This window comes from Epinephelus fuscoguttatus, linkage group LG4 (genome assembly GCF_011397635.1).
Source record: "Epinephelus fuscoguttatus linkage group LG4, E.fuscoguttatus.final_Chr_v1".
In the NCBI taxonomy this organism is placed as follows: domain Eukaryota; kingdom Metazoa; phylum Chordata; class Actinopteri; order Perciformes; family Serranidae; genus Epinephelus; species Epinephelus fuscoguttatus.
The window spans coordinates 44089082-44108717 of record NC_064755.1 but is presented as its reverse complement, the minus strand read 5'-3'; the positions used below and the strand labels follow the sequence as shown (position 1 = coordinate 44108717).

Here is a 19636-nt window from a genome sequence, read left to right as displayed (position 1 = left end):
GAGGGAAGGATTAGAGAATATGATGAGAAACTTAATTAGAATATTTATTATGTTAAATTAAATTAATTTTCTACAACAGCAAACACATTTAGTGAGAGAAAAACGCCCAGACGGTTTCCTTATCATCATGACAAAATATTTTTAACAAACTTATCAGCAATTTTTTTGTTATTTTTCCCACAAATCCTGGGAAATATCTGCTGAATACCTAAAGTGTGACTGAGACTGTTAGATGCAGGAAAGATGGTGGTTTTGGTTAAAAATCTGCAAAGCCCAGACGTCCTTACTGTGTTCAAGAGTAAAGAGCAATTCAACATTTTGGGAGACAACCTTTATCACTCTGTTGTGAAGAATTAGATGAGATGGACTCTCATATCAGTCATACATTAAATCACTGTCATTACGTCACCAGACATCTTGAACCAAATATTCAAGAGTGACGGGCCTTTAAACTGAGCTCAGAGCCATGATTGATGAGATAAAAGTTCAAATCAAAAGGATCAGTATCACAGGTCGCCTTTTCTCTTTCAAAGACCCTGAAGCCTCAGAGCCGCTGAGGGCCGAGACACCCCGGAGCCTTCTGCAGTAATTGGGATTCAGTCTGCATGTAGATGATGTAATATACGCTGCTCTGTAACAGGTATCCCATGGTAACCAGAGACAGCAGCGGAGACAGTGGCGGTGGCCTCTGTTTGCTCGTTAGCTGCAGCTCATCACCGGCCTTCTTTAATTCTCCACCTGCTCCAGCACACCAGGAGGAAAATGTTATTGTGTCTCGTCTCCATTGGTCTGAGCAGAGGACACTGGGAGAAGACGAGTGAACAGCGTGTTCACTGTAAACATGATTAAAGAGACGGCAGCATTTAATAAAATAATGATCAGAAAAGAAAAGAAGGTAAAACTGAAGGAAATCTGACGACTGAGGCTCAACGCTGCACATTACAACTTTTCACTGTTCCTCTCTGAGATGTAGTGAGTACAAGTATCAAGTAGCATAAAGTGGAAATACTTAGCTTGATAATTTATTAGTTGATAGCTGATAGTCATATTTTGTATTAATCTGAATCTGTAAAAAGTAATCAGCTGTCAAATAAATGAAGTAAAATGTGGTGATGCAGTGGTTAGCACTGTCACCTCTCAGCATGAGGGCTCCTGGTTTGAACCTGCTGGAGCTCCTCTGTGTGGAGTCTTGTGTAAGCGTGAGTTTTCTCCGGCTTCCTCCTAAAGACTAGAGACTTGCAAGTTCGGTTAACTGGTGACTCTAAATTACCCACAGGGGTGAATGTGAGCATTAATGCTGTCTGTCTCTCTAGCCCTTTTTACACAGAGATTGTGCCCTTCTTACCTACGTACCTACGGTGTAGCCTGACGTGCACCTCCCCAGAAATGTCCTTTTTTGTTTTTTAGCTGAAAGTTGAGTCCATGTGGATGTTTGTGCCAAATTTGAAGACATTCCCTCAAGGCCACGGCTGTCACTGGTGGAGGCATAAAACATCGCTTGCTCCTGATGACCTTGTGACTTTTTTCAATTGCATCAAACCAAAGTTAAAGTTTTTCAGTTGCAGAAATTCTGCAGCTGCTTCAGGTGTTCCTGCGCTCTGCTCACAGCTGCTGTAACACTCTCAGATGAAGATTTACTGTCCTGATTAAAAAAAGAAAAGAAAAGAAAAGCATGCCTCCTCTATAATGACAGGAGTGGATGTTGTGACCCTGTAACGTCCCAGGCGGAGCTGCTGTGACTGAAGCTGAGCACGTTGTCGTCTCAGGAAACGTAAAAACAAGATCACGTTCACAGGATCTCAGCCAACGTTCACGCTCTGCACTGGTTTCTGTCACATTTTCATTTTCTGCATGACAGAAATTTCAGTAGGTTAAAATAACCCTGATGCAGAAAAAACAACAACCCTGAGTTGTTTGTTTTGTACATTGTTAAGTATTTGTAGTGTTTTGGAGCTGCTGTAATGGTAAATGATTACGGACTCTGTTTACGTCTCCTATGTCACGTCTCTGGTAATTAAATTAAACAAAAATGACGTCCAGTTTGGGGCTGCGGTGCATAAAGAGGGCAGAGGAGGAGTGCTGACTTGGTCAATCCATGTGAAATTTGGCACAGTGGTAGAGGGTCATGGGAGGATGCCAATGAAGCAATATTACATCAATTGGCCAAAGGGGGGCGCTATAGCAACCGACTGAACCTGCAATCTTTGAATGGGCATATCTCATGCCCCGTATGTCGTAGAGACATGAAACTTTGCACAGAGATGCCTCTCCTCATGAGGAACACATTTGCCTCAAAAACCCATAACTTCCGCTTATATAGATTTTCCGCCATTTTGAATTTTTTGAAAAACACTTCAAATGGATCTCTTCCTAGGAAGTTTGAGCGATCTGCATGAAACTGGGTGAACATAATCTAGGGAGCAATATCTAAAGTTCCCTCTTGGCAAAAGTTGGAAAACTTCCTAAAACTGAGCTTCTATAAGGCAATGAATATTGTGGAGGGCGTGGCTCATCACATAAAGGTGTATAACATCTCAAGGGTTTCACCCATCACCACACAACTTTGTAGGCATATGACCACACATAATCTGAGGGGACCCCTCCATTATTGACCCCATCAAACAAAATGGGGGCGCTAGAGAGCTCATTTCTTATCTAGGCCTAACCGCCATATGGATTTTTACTAAACTTGGTAGATATGTAAAACAGGACGCCTCAAGGTGACTGGAGAAATTTAACTCTAATTGGCAACTGGGTGGCGCTATAACAACAGAAAAATGCTTCAAAATGGCTAAAATGGGACCGATCGCTGTGGCTCCCCCTGTGGACCAGTATTGGGTTTTTCTAATGTTTGGTATGACTAAGTCATGGTATGGTATGCTGCTACAACAAGGGCTAGCTGCACCTTTCCCATGTGAACTACCAGTGCGCCCCACTTTTAAGTCAATACAACATATAAACACTTTAACTATCTGCCTTTCAACATGCTACCTCAACTACTAATGTACAGTTTTAGCCCACTAACTATCCCACTATTGGCAATGGTACTACTGTACTTTCAATAAAACAATCGTACTATCAAATTCACAAACACTCTGTCTGAATACATTGCTCTTCTTAATGGGTTCAGTTGACTATTTAATCTGCAGTTTCCTATGACCTGTATCCCAAACACACACCATGTGAAACTGTACGTGGGCAACTGTGCACTCAATGGGTATGGACTAGTTATATTTATTCAGAGAAGGGTGTTTATCAATTTCGTATTAAATCAATTTAAATTACTCATTCAGGTTTTTATGGAACCTAATCTGAATCTTAAATCTGCTAAATGCCAACTAATTAAACTAAATGTGTTACAATTCTCATCTTCTGTCATGTTTAACGTTTCTGTTTTAAAAGCATCTGCGTGATGTGAACATAACAGAGCACAAAACAAATTAAAATTGTAATTTCTAATAATGATAAGCAACATTTATGTGCAGTATCTGATTTACACGAACACTACCAGCAGTCAGAAGCAGGTGTAGATTTTGTTAGTACCTATGTAAAGATTGGAGCTACTAACATATTGATGAATGCTGAAATACACGTACATTTCCCTCTGAACAGTTTGCACACAATCTATCTATCTATCTACCTATGGACGATTGTGAGTTATGTGTAAAGTCTACCTCACTGCACTCCTTGTACAGCTGAGTGTTTTATGTATTCATGTCCAGTTTCAAACCAGTGGCACCACTGTTAGCTTTGAGCTATTTTGCAGCCAAAGTCCCTGAACAGGATGTGCAGCACATTAAAAATAAAGTGCTGTAATAAAAAGTAATGTGATGTATTGAGTAGCAGTAAAATTTTAATGATAGTACTGAAGGTTGTGAGGACATCAATGTGTGTCATAAATTTCAAACTTTCCCTAAAAATAAATAACTTCTTCCAACTACTGAGGTGTAAAAAAAATCCTGTGGACAGAACAGACACTGGGAAACAATCATGTCCGTTCACATTAAAGCAAACGCACCTGCATGTCATCACTGAAGGTTTATTGTGCAGCCATTTATTACATTCATCTTTATTAATTCAACATTATCCACTGTGTGTTTCTACTGACAGCTGTTTGTCTATCAGCTCTGAGCAACTTGAGGTTTTTTTTTGACTGTGACAAGAGACGTTAACGAGGGAGGGGCAGAGGCTCTGGCGGTCTGGCAGAACTGAAACTCAAATGCAGTTGTCAGGTGTTACAACAAGATTTTAATGGAGAATTGATGCCATGGGCCACATTTAAAAACTAAACTATGAAATTGGAAAAGAAATAGGAATTAAATGTCTCTCAAAAAAGGGCACATATTTAGTCAGAGGGGGAAATGTCCTCATCAGCCATCAGTCTCAGAGTCATCAGCCACCACCAGTGTCTGGACTCCATGGGGGGATTTCAGGTTCAGGTTAGGTTCAGGTTTTGATACCCAAGGGTAAACTAGTTTCGCAGGCGAGAGTCAAAACATCCATCACAGTTTGAACAATCAAAACAAAACATAGAACACAGAATACAATAAAGACACTTATTAGAGATTTATCCTGCTGCCGCTCAGATGTCCCTCGATCACAAAAATATCTCTCCCTATCGTCCAAGCGCCAAAGACTTCTGTTAAATCTTAATCATCTGTTAATCTGCACACTCATAATTACATATTACCTTTACTTCATTCTCCTGTCTCTCCTTATGGAAATGTCATGTAACATCATGTGACATACATCACATGCATCATGTGACATACCACGCTAGTGTAGCATGTTAAACATACTAGCATACCATGTCCTTATTAGAACAACCAAACTGACTTTTGGTTTCACACGGGACACAAACAGCAGAGTCTTGGGTGAAAGTTTGTTTGACCCATCCACGTCCCGTCCCCACGACCTAATGCAGACTTTCTCGCTCTTTATACGACCGCAATTATTCGGAGCATCAAAAATGCTGCCACCCGTTGCATCTCATATCACAGCTAAAGGACTCCTCGGTGTGTCGACAACTGATGCTGAGGTCTAATGACCAAGTGTCAGTAAGGACTGCCACAGGAACATGTTGCCGTTATTCTCACTGCAAACTACGAATATGTTTCATACATGTTACAACATGTATCTAAACTGACGTCAAATATGAGCTGACTTTGACATCTGGATGTGGAGGGGGTGGTCGATGATGTGACACCGATACAAGACACCTGCCAAGCTGCAGGACACTGTTTAAGACCAACAAACAACCAAACTAGATGTGATTCAGCGAGTCGTCGCTGTGGCTCCAGCAGCTAAACTTAGGTGTTTTGTTGCCGTTTTTCCAGCGGGGGTAGTTTCGTTAGAAGTGGTTTATTTTAAAGAGACATTACTGCTTTTCTATCAGGAACTGTGCCCCCAAAACATGTTAAGACATGTTAAGCCAAAACCTGATATTTTCCTGAACATAACCGAGTGGTTTAAGTGTCTAAACCCAAACCGTGTTAACCGGAACATTGTTGAAACATAAAGTTTCAACATAGCTCTGCTAATAATGTGCAAATGAAACGTATCTGTGGTTTGCGGAAATGTACAATGCAAACATTTTTTGGGTGATTGTGTTGGTACCCAAGATTCCCAAGGACAAACGTTTAATGTCACCCTATGATGGAAAACAAAGAGTACATTTGCAAAAATGGATCATTTATTTCATTTATTCATTTTCTTTTGTAATTTTTTTTTGTGCAATCCAGGGAATATCAGTCAAACTGGTGCTGAATGTTTTTTTGAAAATTAACTTCAAATTAAGTTTTAATGAAAGTGAAACTGTTTCTATCAATCAGCTGAAAACACATTAAATCCTAAACATGTTTCATGTTCCTGCCGACAGTCACATTCAGTGTTCAAAGACAAAAACATTTCTTATTGTTCAGCTAAAACTCATTAGATCCAGATGCCGTTTTTTTTCCACCTACAGGAAAATATTTACTACCTTCATAAAGAAAACCGACCTCACAGATAACGTCTTATTCAATTCTTTATATCCAGTATAACTTTATTATTATTATTCCTTTTCTCTGCAGTAATCTCAGTGCGATGACTTCCTGCCTGCAGGGATTGATCTGTGCAGTAAAACTCTTGCACATTTATTCAACTGTGTGATTCGGCTGAATGAATCAACAGAAAGTCTCAACAGCTCGCTCACATTATAGCAGAATAATGAAATTACAGCGTGTTGTTTTCTCTGCTCGGACTGCTGTTCCTCAGTCACAGCTGACGTGTAATCTATCCCTGAACGAGAGGAAGCGAAGATAAACTGACATCCAGTTGATATGAGCTTTTATTATCCGTCATCTTTTTTTAAATCCCCTGCAAATTGAAAATAAGAACAACAATCACAGAGCAGGAAAACTGGAGTCACTGTGTTTGTCCTGAGAGTGAAGACAGAGGAATAATGATGAGGCTGAAATTGGTTTTGACGCGCGGCGGCGGCTGTTTGCTGATCCTCTGATGACGGTTAATGAGTCTCTGCAGCGCGACACAAATCCAACACAAAGTCTCTGAAGCTGTTTGGAAACAGAAACCGTCGCAGAGGACTTGAACACGAGTCAAGGTCGCTCCTGTTGGGTGTGTTTAACATGATGGCTGAGAGCAGCTTTCAGACAGGAAGTGACACTGACACAGAAAGGTCAAAGATCAGACTGCTGCTTTTCATTCAGATGATTCTGCCTCTCCTCCTCTGGCCCGTGACCCAGAAATCAGTCGAGGTCCGCCATCATTAAGGATGATCCTTAGAGGAGACGAGGAGTGACAAAGTTTAACAGGCTGGTAACATGGTGTTTATCAGAGATGTCGACTTGAGTCATGTGACTTGGACTTGAGTGAGACGGGAGTCACAGATTTGGACTTTAGACAAGCGCTGTACACGACTCAGGATTATATCAGTCAAATGTTTAATATGAATATTCAATTTTTTTTTTTATTTTAAACTTTTAAAGTTTGAACGGAGCTCAGCAGGACGTTCAGCGTGACAGCAACATTCAGGTAAAATAATAAACAAGCTAACGCCTCTTTTGCTGACACTAGATATCAAACCTAAGCCAGAGACTGTGTCGTATATCTGTGAGCTGTAAATTCACCACTTCAAGCAGAGACAGAAGATAATCTTATCTCGGAGCCTTTTTGTTTTGTTTTATTGTTGTCTGTAAAGCAGCGGCGTAAATATAGACAGTGCAGGCAATGCATTAAAATGTTCGGAACATTTTCTGCGTTTTTTTGCGTCCATCAGAGCAAGGGAGGGAGTGGTGACAGACAGATAGGTGACTCCAGTGGAGAGAGGCAAAGGAGGAAATGCGTCTTTTCATTTTGTCTCGTACGGCACATTTTCACAACCAATAGAACAATCAAACACATCAGAATCAGTGTGTAAGGTTTCTGTGAGTGACAACATTTTTTGGATGACGTATTAAAGAAACCCAACATCCAAAAAAAACGGCCTCAGTGTGCAGAGGCCTTTACTCAGTTTGAACGCCTGGTCGAGTGGCTTGACGAGTCTGACTGCGAGCGCTAGCATCAGAGGCAGTGCCAGCTCAGACCTCTAAATGCTAAATGCTTTGTGTTGAGGTGATATTTTACACTCGAAGTTCTCCAATGGTACGAAAGGTCCTTACTGCAGAACCTGCAGAGGACGGTGCTCCTATCAACTGTTCCATCTTTTTAAATGTACATGTTCCATTTCGGGGGCCTGGCAGCGTCGTCTCGTCTACCTCCATCATGTGACAAAGGCCTCAGTGACGCATCGGGTCAAAGGGCACCACAGAATGTGATTAATCAGGGTTGATTTTTTCAACACATTATTTTTTTATGTGATTAATTAATTGAAATTAACACGTGATTTTGACAGCCCTACTTTAAATGTCTAAATGTCTGCTGCATGACATCTCAGAGGGAAATATTGCACTACGTTTCTTTTGACAGAGAAACTTTATGCATAATATACTTATATTATTCAATACAGCACTATATTACCAATTAGTGCTATAACATTAGTGATAACAACAGGATATTCTATAATTGCATGAACATTTTGACAGGAGCAATGTTGCATAATAAGTACTTTTACTTATGTAGCATTTTGAATTAGTATTTTTCGACTAAAGTATTTCTACTTTTATTTAAAATAAAGGATCCGAGCACTTTATGTTTTATTCATAAAGTAAGAAAATATACATTTATTAGATTTGTGCAATCTAAGTCATAAAAAGACTAAACTGTATTTTTGATGTTGGTTAATTTGTGACATCTCTCCAAATATTTGTCCTCCGCATCAGCAGTTACATCTGAAAACCATCAGACTTATTACAGCCTTTAACAAACTCATTATAGGTTTTGTTTAAAGTATTTTTGCTCTTTAACATAATAAAATGATCAGTCACATCAAGTCACGCCAAAACATTTCTACAGTCAGGATAACTGGAGCAGCAGTCAGGCGTTTAAACAGCTGCCTGATTATTCCTGCACATTATGTGAGAGCTGAGAAGCTGAGCGTCATGAGTTACTGCCGTCCCCTCGACATGATGCTGTTAGTGAGCGAGGAAAACATTTCTCCATCGTCTCGTCTCTGTGTCACGTCTTTGTCGAGGAACAGATGTGAGTGAGGAGAGCAGGGAGCCACATTCAAACCCCTCTCTGTAAATCTAAACTGCACAGACAAGAGTTTAAGGCGAGGGACCCCGGGGTGAAAACACAGCTGGTCAATTTTGAGATTTTGGGCTAGTTTGCCTCTAAAACATGTTTTCTGTTAGACCAGCAGAAAACTTCCAAAATACACAATTGGTGTTTATTTGAATCCACCGCAACAGTCCAATTTTTTTAACGTACTTGAGGCAAAATCCGCGCTGAAACATTACAGAGGGGAGGAGTTTCATGGATATTTCCATTGGAATACATGGACTCCCAGCTGACTCGTCTCTGCACACGTACCTAAGTGGAAACGAGGTGTAAGGGCCCATTTATGTTCATCATTAGATACAGAGACGGATGAAGTCTTCTGTCCGAACTCTGCGTTCATTTTGTCCTATTTGTGCACGTTTTCTGAGAGCATGTTTCCAGCAGAGATCGTGGAGGCAGTGTAGTGTCGTTCAAGAAAAATACAACCGTAGGAGACGACAAAGAAGTGTAAATAATGGAGGAACATAATGAATCGGTGATAACGTGAAAAAAAATCTCCATCCACATGTCGAGATGTGTTTAATGGCCGCACCCATCACCAACCTCCTCCAACGTCGCCTTGTGTGCTGTTGCATGAAACTTTTGTCTCTGCCCTCTGGTGCCATCTACTGGCTGTATCTGTGATGTCATAAAGGGTGCATGGAAGTATGAGGGCGGTGATGTTTACAATGTTTTAAATGGACGTATCTATTTTTGCACGTAAAGGAAACATAAATGAGCCTTTAACAGGAGACATGGAGGGTGGAAAGGGTAGAATTTTTAACGAACAGATACCACCACAAAACTTCCCCAGTTGATGACTCACAGCAAGACAATTTATTTTGATATATTACAAGTTTTTTGAAATGTGATTTATAAAATGCAAATGAGGCATTATTTAATCTACTTTAATATGTAAAGGGAGAGTAAATGAGCTTTAAGCTTTCAGAAAATGTGCAAAAATACAGACAGAATGAACGTAGAGAACACAGAGAGGAACTTAAACGTCATGATAAAATTTCATCTGCAAGTCACAAGTTGTGGATGTCTCCTTTTAAAATTCATATCTCAAATAAAATAAGACAAATCCATGTAAAGTCTGCATAAAATTTACTCCTGTTAAAAAACAATATCAAGATTTGCTGACGTCGATAGCAAAAGGACATTTCACAATACAGAGCTGGAATCACATTAGATATACAGGAATTTATTTCTAAGCAAACTCAGAGGACGGGGCAAAAACTACATTTGAAAAACTGGCTTTTTTCCAGGATAAAGTTCGGCCGCAGAGTTTAGTGTTTGTCGCTGCAGAGACTCTTATTGTGAAGTCTCTCAGTGTCACGGCAGTTAATCATCTTGTCTTTGTGTGAGCGAGCCGAGGGGCTGAGGACAGTGTGATTTAAATTTTAAAAAGAGCTTCAGTTTCATGCTCGCTGTTGAATCACTCGCTGACGTTCCTCCTCCAGATGAATTTATTCAAATCCAATTACACCCTCTGCAGCTTTTTGCTCCGTTAATTTCTGTTTGTGTTTTGTTTTTTTTTTCTTCTCAGCTGCTGATTTTCTCTTTCATTCAGTGTGTTCATAATTCCCATGAATATGTGCTCGACTTAATGGAGCATTGAGAATTAATTTGGACTCTGAGGGCTCCTTAGGTAAGCTTTTCTACACCGCAGGCACAACAGTGTATCTGCTGCATAATAGGCTTGTTTCCAGGATCTAAATGAGCTTTATGAGCAGGCAGAGAAAAAGAAAAGGGAAAGTCAGTAAACAGAGAGCGTGGGGGAATTGAATCCAGTCGGCAGTTTGTGCTCATTAAAGTTTTTCACACTGAGATGATCAATGAAGAGGAGACGACAGCAGACGCCGCCTCCTGAAACCAGTTGGGACTTTAACTGTAAGTCCGAGTACAGATGTTAACGCTCCAGTGTGTGTGACATTAACAGAAACATGATGAAGCATTAACCTGGTTTAATAAAGAGAGAACAATCGAACAAACTGATCTGTTGTTTAACCTGACGAACCTCGAGTCTCGGCAGCATGACAGGAAACTGAACCTGCTCAATCTGTCTGAGACTTTTGAATTTTAAGAAGCAGCTGCTGCTTTTTGTGATTTTCTCCTTTCTGCAGCAGCACTGACGAAACATCTGCATACGAGGAGGAGAAGCAGGTGCTGAATAAACACTGCTGAGTTTCTGCTTCAGACTCTCAGAGGGCAAACACTGTCAAAAAATACATCTGTTTATGATGCGACACTATCGTGGTTTAGATTTGGTTTGATTTAGGCGCAGAAAACAAGGAAACTATAAAAGACGGAAAGGTCATCAGCACTGGAGGAGCCAGACTTTGGTGTCAGCTCTACTGGAGTCAGTGGGGCGAGCACAGCAAACTGTTACCCATCATGTCTTCGATGTCTCAATTTCAAATCCGTCCACCAGATTAAAAACACATAACGTGATGTTGACTAACGTATCTTACCTAAACCTGCACCTTTGTTTGTCTTGTTATTGATCTGCAACCAGATCATGGCGCTGACCGCTCTGACTAAAGCTGCATATAATGATATCATAATAATAATCTGTATTTATAAAGCACTTTACCAAACAGAGTTACAAAATGTTTTACATGTCAATAATTAAAAATTAAAATCAGGAAAAGCTCTCTAATAAAAGCCTTTTTTTAAGAAGGGACTCAAAAGAGATCACTGACTCGGCCGACCTGATTTCCTCGGGGGGCAGCTTGCTCCAGAGCCTCTGGGCACCGACAGCAAATGCAACAAAAGTGTCACATTTATCTTGCAAGTGTACTCTTCTTCAACGTTTGCTTTACTTCCTGGATTTTTCCCACATGGAAATTCTGACCAATCAAGAGCAGCTTTCTCACACAAGGCATTTGATCTGGTCCTCTTGTAAATGCTGCCGTGAGAACACCAACCAACTCTAGGCAATTATACAACTTTGGAGCAACATGAGTCCCTGATTCAGACCAGAGGAGACCACTCTAGGGCCTAAAACGACCAAGATGGCTGCAGCTGATGTGGGACTTTCTGCTGTCAGTGTTACACAAACTGGACGAATAATGACCGTGTGATGTGCTCTGTGCGACTCTTTGACTCAGCGTGTGTTTAATGCAGTGTTTGTACTCCATACTGTCCCCTCATTTTACATTTTAAAGTGTTAGAGCATTATTAACTCTGCTGCTCTCCTGCACACACTCTCACCAACGGATGTATTCAACATTACAGAGACCTCTGATAATGAGCTGCACAAACCAGCTCTAACTACCTAAAAACCATCACACAGGATCATTACCACCGCCGAGGAGGGAAGCTGAGGCTGTTTGGTTTGATTCTATTGAGCCTGGATCACCGAGCAGTTTTACATTGATTCTGTTAATGAGGCTCCGATACTTGACTGGACCAAAACAAAGCTTCATGTTGATCCGAGGCCTGTAGCCCGCAGCGGGATTTGGAGTTGGCGAGGGTTAACTCTGTTAGCTGAGTCTCTTTTTACTGGGATAAATCACCGTGGTAACTGATGCTGAACAGCTAACCGGCTCCGGAGCAGGTTATGTTAGAGTATCACATCACAGCCTGTCAACACCCCGACCTCTGACCAATGAGATCACTGAAGACAAAAGTATCTGTGAATGAAAGTCCGGAGTGACGTGTAAAAAAGAGGAGCCTGTGTGCTGTTACAGGTCAGCAGAGATCGTTCACACACTGAACACATGGTTTTAGCAGGATTTTAACTTGTGTAAAGTTTATTTAATCCACAGTGAGTGTTGATATTTTACACTCTGATTTCATCACCGCAGCTCAAAATAACATGAATGAGATGTGTGACTGTGTGATGAGAACTAGCATAAAATATGTTATTTTATTAGTAAAATAATCCACACACTGTTAATTGGCTCCAGTTATTATAAATGTCTCATCAGTCATTAACTACTTTTCCACTCTTTCCTTCAGCAGCACAAACAGTCTGGTGTTACTTTAAAGTGTTTATGTGACATATTCAGAGGAGTTTCATCATCATCCAACTAAACAGCAAAAAATACTCTCAGTGATACCTGCGCGTACCTTCACCACCACACCACCATGCCGCCCCAGACGGCCAATGTGACAATGGAAAACATATCCCTGGTAAGTTGAAGTGGCTTCGTAGTACAGACCTCTGGTGGACGTCTGCTGTAGATTATGAGTACTCTTCAGATTAGTATACTGTAAATCTTCAAGTAATATTATTTGCTTAAATCAGTGAAATCAACAGGCCTATATTTGGGACAGGCCTTTAATTCCTTTCACACAAAACTGTTGCTCAGCAAAGATCAGGAAATACAATCAAATTGTTTATTTTAACCAGTATGAATATTACTACAGCGCATCAGAGAGAGAGTTACAGCACCCAGCATACCAACACACCCCCACTTTATCTTGTTCAAACAATACTTACAACTTGGATTGATTTTTATTCATTCAGTCATTTTCTTGTGGGTCGTGGGGGGCTGGAGTCTATCCCAGCTGACACTGGGTGAGAGGCAGGGTTCACCCTGGACAGGTCACCAGACTATCACAGGGCTGACACATAGAGACAGACAACCATTCACACTCACATTCACACCTACGGACAATTTAGAGTCACCAATTAACCTGCATGTCTTTGGACTGTGGGAGGAAGCTGGAGCACCTGGAGGAAACCCACGCTGACACAGGGAGAACATGCAAACTCCACACAGAAGGGCTCCCACACCCTGGGGTTCAAACCACAAACCCTCTTGCTGTGAGGCGACAGTGTGGCCATGTGATTGGTCATATGCTCCAAAAAGGTGCACTTGAACACACCATAAAGACTACAGGCAACTGACAACCAGCACGTACGTTCAGGACATAACTCTCCATCGCAGCAGGCGACCCAGGACTGAATTTGCCATTCAAAAAGGTAAACTGAAGATTGTCAGGACGGATTCAGGACGCTAGTTAGCCAGTTAGCACATTAACAACACAACTCAATGCTGAAAAAACAAAGGGTATTTTCTGTGAACTAGCGAACTGTAACAACAAACAATTACAAGATAAAGAGCTCAGTGGATAGCAAAATAGTCTTACCTCATATAACAAGTTTCCTTCGATCCCACGCCCTCTGGACTTTAGTCGTTTGTTTACTTTCCTCACCTCCGTTTCTCTCCTCATGCGCTGAGCTGAACTGCCAGTCACAGTGATTTCACTCACAGACAGGCCCAGTCTCACTCCAAAGTTGTCGAAATCTGGCACTTGGGCAGTGACTTGCAGTATCAGAAACCAACGAAAAAAGGCGTCCTTTTACGAGCCGGTTGCTGTTATAGTTTAAGGGTGCCTTGCAAGATCGGGGGAAACGTGGCGGGTCACGGACGAAAGTTAAGCCAGCGAAAGTCTGAGTGGGGCAGGCGGGAGGAGTGGTGGATGGGTCCAAAAAACACAGACTTTCAACCGAGAAAGCAGTGTTTGTGTCCTGTAAGATTTTAAAGCCAAACTCTGTTCTTTTTTCCTAAACCTAACAGTGTGTGTGTTGAAGGAAAAAGAAAACGTCAATTTGTGGTGTTGTACCGATGCAGTGCTTTTATTTTGAAAGAGACTGCATGTAAACGTTAAATTTCCAAAAATTTAAATTAATTTAAATTTCCTGTGAAAACAGAAGTGTATTTTGGAAACAAACAATGCATGTAACAGGCTGAAGTTGACACAGCGTCCCAGAGCATCAACAACCAACACACCCAGGGTACCTTGGACGCCATATGTGGACGTGGAAAGTCCATGACCATCAATATGTGATGAGGTTGGAGTGAGAATGTGTTGCACTGACGGGCTCCACTGGCTCCAACAAATTCAACATGCTGACTCTGCCAACTTGTGCCAACAGTGCAGGACACACGGCCAAAACTCAGACTCTCACCAACACCTCGACACTGACCAACGGCCGACCATCAGCTTCTTGTGTCAGAGCCTTTAACGGAGGTGGATAATGAAAAGATAATCTGGGTATGTTGATCTTACTGTGAAGCACACAGCTTTTGCTCTGTAAACTGGAAAATAAGACGCTTGGACCGAGCCACACGACACTATTCCAGCCAATCAGCAACCAGGGGCATCCTTGCTTGTGCACGGGACAGGGGACGTGCACAGAGAAAGGCAGTGTAAGCGTGAGGGACGATGAATCTGCTGCAAGCTAACGGGTTAAACTCCACATTATCAACAATCTGTCTCCAGAATCACTGCCTCCATCTTTAAATAAAGGATCTGAAGACTTCCTCCACTACTGGCAAAAAATAAATAAATAAATATCCAGAAGGGTTCATGCTGCCGAGGGGCAAAGAGTCTGGTGGGTGAGCGGGCAAAGTCAGACGGGCAGAACAGATGGCAGGAAGGCGGAAGCACAATAGACAATCTGGCAAAGAGTGGGCCAGGACTGGGCTGGTGTGTTTATACTGCAGGGCTGATGGGGGAAGTGGGAACAGGTGTGCAGGTGGGCGGAGGATTATTCAGGTGATGGTGGGGGATGGAGAGAGGGAGGGAGGGAGGTGAAATGAGAGGGGGAGGTTAGTGTGTGGCAGGAAATCAAAGCAGGCTTCACTAATTATCAGCTCACTCATTCTGTGAGGTGTTGCAGAGACGGTTCGGCCTTTTAGAGCTGAAGCAATTAGTTACTGATTAATCAGCTGACAGAAAATGAATCAGCAACTATTTTGAAAATTGATTTATTGTTTTAAATTTTTATTCTCTCAAGTCTTGCTGATTTTATCTGTTTTATGTACTTATTTAAAAAAACAAGATGTTTGAGGACTTTGGGAAATTTTTCTCTACTGTCTGACATGAAAATATTGATTAAGTGAATTAATCAATCTAATCTAATAAAGATGATCATTTGTTGCAGCCCCACTTTAATTTTTAATTTATCTGTTTCATGCATCATGTGTCAAATTTCTCTCTGCAACACATTATACTTTGAGTATAATTGAGAATTTGAAATGTGTGTGTGTGTGTGTGTGTGTGTTCACTGCGTTTCCTCTCTCCATCATTTGTCTCTAATCTTTCTGGAATCTTCCAGTAAAAAACAGCGGACCTGTGCGGGAGCCCAGTCCGCCTCCTGAGCGCCACAGCCCGGCTACACAGCGCGGCCCTGCCCGGCCCCATCCAAACCCCGGTACTCGTGCTGCTGCTTTGCTGCTCCATCTCCCGCCTTTTACCAGCAAGTCACCCGCTGCTGCACACGCACACGGGATGACAGGTGCGAAAAACACGCACGAGTGCGCGCACACGTGTAGATTTTAACCCTGTCTGTCCTCAGAGCACCAAAATCATCTGTGACCTGTTGTAGCATTCTGGACACTCAGTTTGACCTCACACACACACACACACACACACACACACACACACACACACACGAAGTCTGTGACCGGACTACAGAGCCCTACCTTCTCTCAGGATCTGGTTGTGGAGGAGCAGGAGGAGCAGGAAGCAGACCGCAGCGGCAGTCAGAGCCCAGGCCAGCCGGAGGAGCTGCATGAGGGAGAGCCGCGAGCCGCACGGGAAGCCAGAAAGTCCAAACTGTGATTATCCGCAGGCTGGTGCCTCCTCACTGCGCCACATCCATCCCGGTCCGACCCAGAGCAGGACGGAGACCAGAGACAGGTGGCATCTCCGGGATATAAAACCACGCACGAGCCTGAAGTGACAAATCCACAGTGGAGGAGATCTGTTTAAGCAGCAGTGAGGTTTTTCTTTTCCCTCCCCGGACCCTCCGGGTGAAACTGCCGGGGTCCTCGCCGCGCTCCCCGGCGCGTCACGGTGCGCAGCGGCGGCCGGCGGCAGCAGCAGATGCCCGGGGGGATCCCCTCCACCACAGCATGTTCATCGAAACACAAAATCTGCTCCGGGTGGGAAGTTTTCCAGTTTTCCGCCTCCAACTTACAGCTCTCTGCGCCTCGCATCCACCGGGAGTCTCCGTCCGCTCGTCCGCGTAAATCCTCCCAGAAGTGGAAAAACCGACACCGGGCCCGGGTGGAGCTGCTCAGCGGGCATGTTGCACGTGTCCCCGCCGGGTATGTGGCCCCGCGGACCGGCTAGTCGATGTCTGGCTGTCCGGTGGAAGGAGAAAGAGGAGAAGGAGGAAGAGGAGATGCAGCTGCTGCCTCCGGGTCTGAAGATCCGCCGCGATCTGCAGCGTCCACACCGACTCTCTCTCCCTCTCTGTCTAATCACGGACTGACGTCACAGCGGTTACAATAACGCGTGTCAAATCCAGCCACCGGCTGAACACCGGGACCGATGCGGTGCAGCAGGGGCGGAAAACAAGAATCTGAGGGTCACTGGGAGGAACACCCCGGTGTGTGTGTGTGTGTGTGTGTGTGTGTGTGTGTGTGTGAGAGAGAGAGAGAGAGAGAGAGAGAGAGAGAGAGAGAGAGATCTTTCTATGTTGTGTTCTGAGTTTTAATTAATTAGTGCATCATTTTCTAAATAAGCACAAGTTTTGTGTTGCCAGGATGTGAATGTTTCCAGACGGATTGTTTTTTATTATTGACTTTTTAACATTTATAACTACAGACTTGATGCCTATTTGGGACCAGTGGGACCTGATAAGTATAAAAAACTAAACACTGTCATCAATAATAAAGTCCTGACCTCTTCAGATGAGACACTTTCTAATTAACAGTGTCTTATCTTGTTACTGTTGCAAAATTTGGTCAAATCTGTGTTGACATATCAAACTACAGACATTATTAATCATAAATAAACAAGTTTCAGCCATAAACTGTGATCAGGTTTTGGACCTTGTCCTCTTTTGTGTCGTGATCGGCTGCAGTCTGACTTGGCAGAGATGGCTGCCATCTTGTTCTTACGTAGATGAGTGTATTGTGGTCTTACTACCACTAGATGGCACAAAGAAGTGTCCACGAAAAAGGACAGCAGGTCTAACTTAAGTAGGATGAAGTATAAAGTAGGGCATTAACGACTTTGATTTTTTTCAGGTCGACTTAAATGTCAATAAAGTCTAAGTCGAGTCGACAAGTCATTTGATGACATCATCACATTCACATGGCGGAGGAAAGTGAAGTATCTCTACACATGTGACTGTCACTCTCAGGCCTGAACATACTCTGGCATACTATTAGCGGAGTGGACTCCGCGAGGAATTTCCGCAGTCATTCGGGCTTTCATAGTCGAGCGCACTTCCACGTTGTAGTTTCCTGTAAAAATGTCCGTGAAAAATCCCCACACAGGGCTTGCGGACGCTTTGAGTCCGCGGGCCCCCGCAGAGTCCGTTCCGCGTACGTTCCGCGTACGTTCCGCCCGAGTATGTTCGGGCCTTAAGCCAATCAGAGGCAGCAATTGCATTCCATACACAAGCACACAGAGAGAGAGAGAGAGAGAGAGGGGGAAAAAACACACAACTTGTCGACTCCTCCTGGGGGGTGTCGACTTGTGCCACTGACGTCGACACGTCGTCAAATCGACTTTTCTGTTAATGCCCTAGTATAAAGTCTAGTAAACCCAGATGTGATGTCCTTATACAAGTACACGGGGTCTCAGGAGGATAATCAAATAGACAGTTTAAAAATGAGCCAAAGAGATTTTCACAACCTGGCAACCCAAAAGAATATTCTCACTGGGGCTGCAACTAATAAGCACTTATCATTGTCCAATAATCTGATAATTATTTTCTTGAAAACATTAAAAAACTGAACATTTTTCTACTTAATCAGCCCCGACCAGAGTACAGTACTTTTCTTTCACTTTATTTTGGTGTGGTGATGTCAGGATGACGACACAGGAGTGGAAATGTACACACAAATGCTCATGTAACGACAGCGAGAAGTCGACTGACTGAATGTGGAACAACTGAGAAATATTGTTGAAATTGCATTTATTCTTCTTCAGACATCACAGGCTGTTTGTCACTTGGTTGTAAATGGATTAGCATTTTAAAAACGTCTTTAAACATAAAAAACAAAAAAAAAATTGGAGGTGTTTGTGATTTTTAGGATACTGTGCAGTGGTTTTACTGGTCTGACTCACCTGCGATCGTGTTTCACCCAGTTTCCACCGAGTAGTACGATTCACTTCAGTTCACTTCAGTTCTGTACACATTTTTTCTGTCTCCACAGTGAGAAGTTGTGGATGGTACCAACAGAAGCGTTCCTTAGCGTCCCCATGTTTGGTCCCCCCTCTGTTGGGGTACCTAGCACACAGATCTGGTACTAAAAGGTGGAGCTGTGAACACTGCAGTCTGATTGGTCAGTAGAGGACGGTCACTCTGGTTTTATGTAACCTCTGTTCATACATCAGTAAACTACAACTATAAAATGAAAGAGAAAAAAATAACTTCATTCACTGGGCCGACTGCCGGCAACTTTTAAGGTGGAACGTTAACTTGTAATGTTACTCAATGCATGAGTTGATGACGTGAATCCATCAGCACACCTTAAATTTCACTGTGACAACTTTGACCATCACTTTAGTTTTTATATGACACACACTTTTAGTAATGACTTTAAAAATATAGATTCATTTGGAGCGGATTATGTGAAGGTCATATATTCTAATCCTCACTTCCTGTGGGCTACAGCAACACTAAACCCCTGAGCTTGCCTGAGAAGGACTAAATGCACAAAGCTGCTATTTTTAAATATCCCATGGAGAGAGACTCTCACTGCAGCCTGTTCTATTTTGTTGTGAAAATGTGGGCGTGCAGCCTCGTTCTGTGGACGATAAACCAGGTGCAGACTTCCATCTGTGTCACCGCTGATGAGGAAATACAGCGAGTGCTGGACGGAGCAGTGAGTGACAACAACCCCGCCCACATTTAAGAGGACTGTCTGAACACACCGAGGGTCTAGGTACCATGTCTGAAGGCTTACTGCTGGTTCCAAAGGGACTGGACTGAAAAGGTTTGGTGGAAACGGGG

At 42.7% G+C, this 19636-nt stretch overlaps 3 protein-coding genes across 9 annotated transcripts in view; all 3 read right to left on the bottom strand.

Annotated features, from left to right (window-relative positions):
- The window catches only part of LOC125887032 (chemokine-like protein TAFA-5), a 93556-nt gene extending 76650 nt beyond the window's left edge, over positions 1-16906 (bottom strand). The window contains exon 1 of the mRNA XM_049573511.1: positions 16146-16906. Coding sequence (XP_049429468.1) covers positions 16146-16236 — 91 coding nt within the window. The 5' untranslated portion in view covers positions 16237-16906. The remainder of the gene's footprint in view (positions 1-16145) is intronic.
- The window catches only part of LOC125887009 (E3 ubiquitin-protein ligase TRIM21-like), a 403613-nt gene that overhangs the window by 247429 nt on the left and 136548 nt on the right, over positions 1-19636 (bottom strand). The window lies entirely within an intron of this gene.
- The window catches only part of LOC125887010 (E3 ubiquitin-protein ligase TRIM21-like), a 400559-nt gene that overhangs the window by 263264 nt on the left and 117659 nt on the right, over positions 1-19636 (bottom strand). The window lies entirely within an intron of this gene.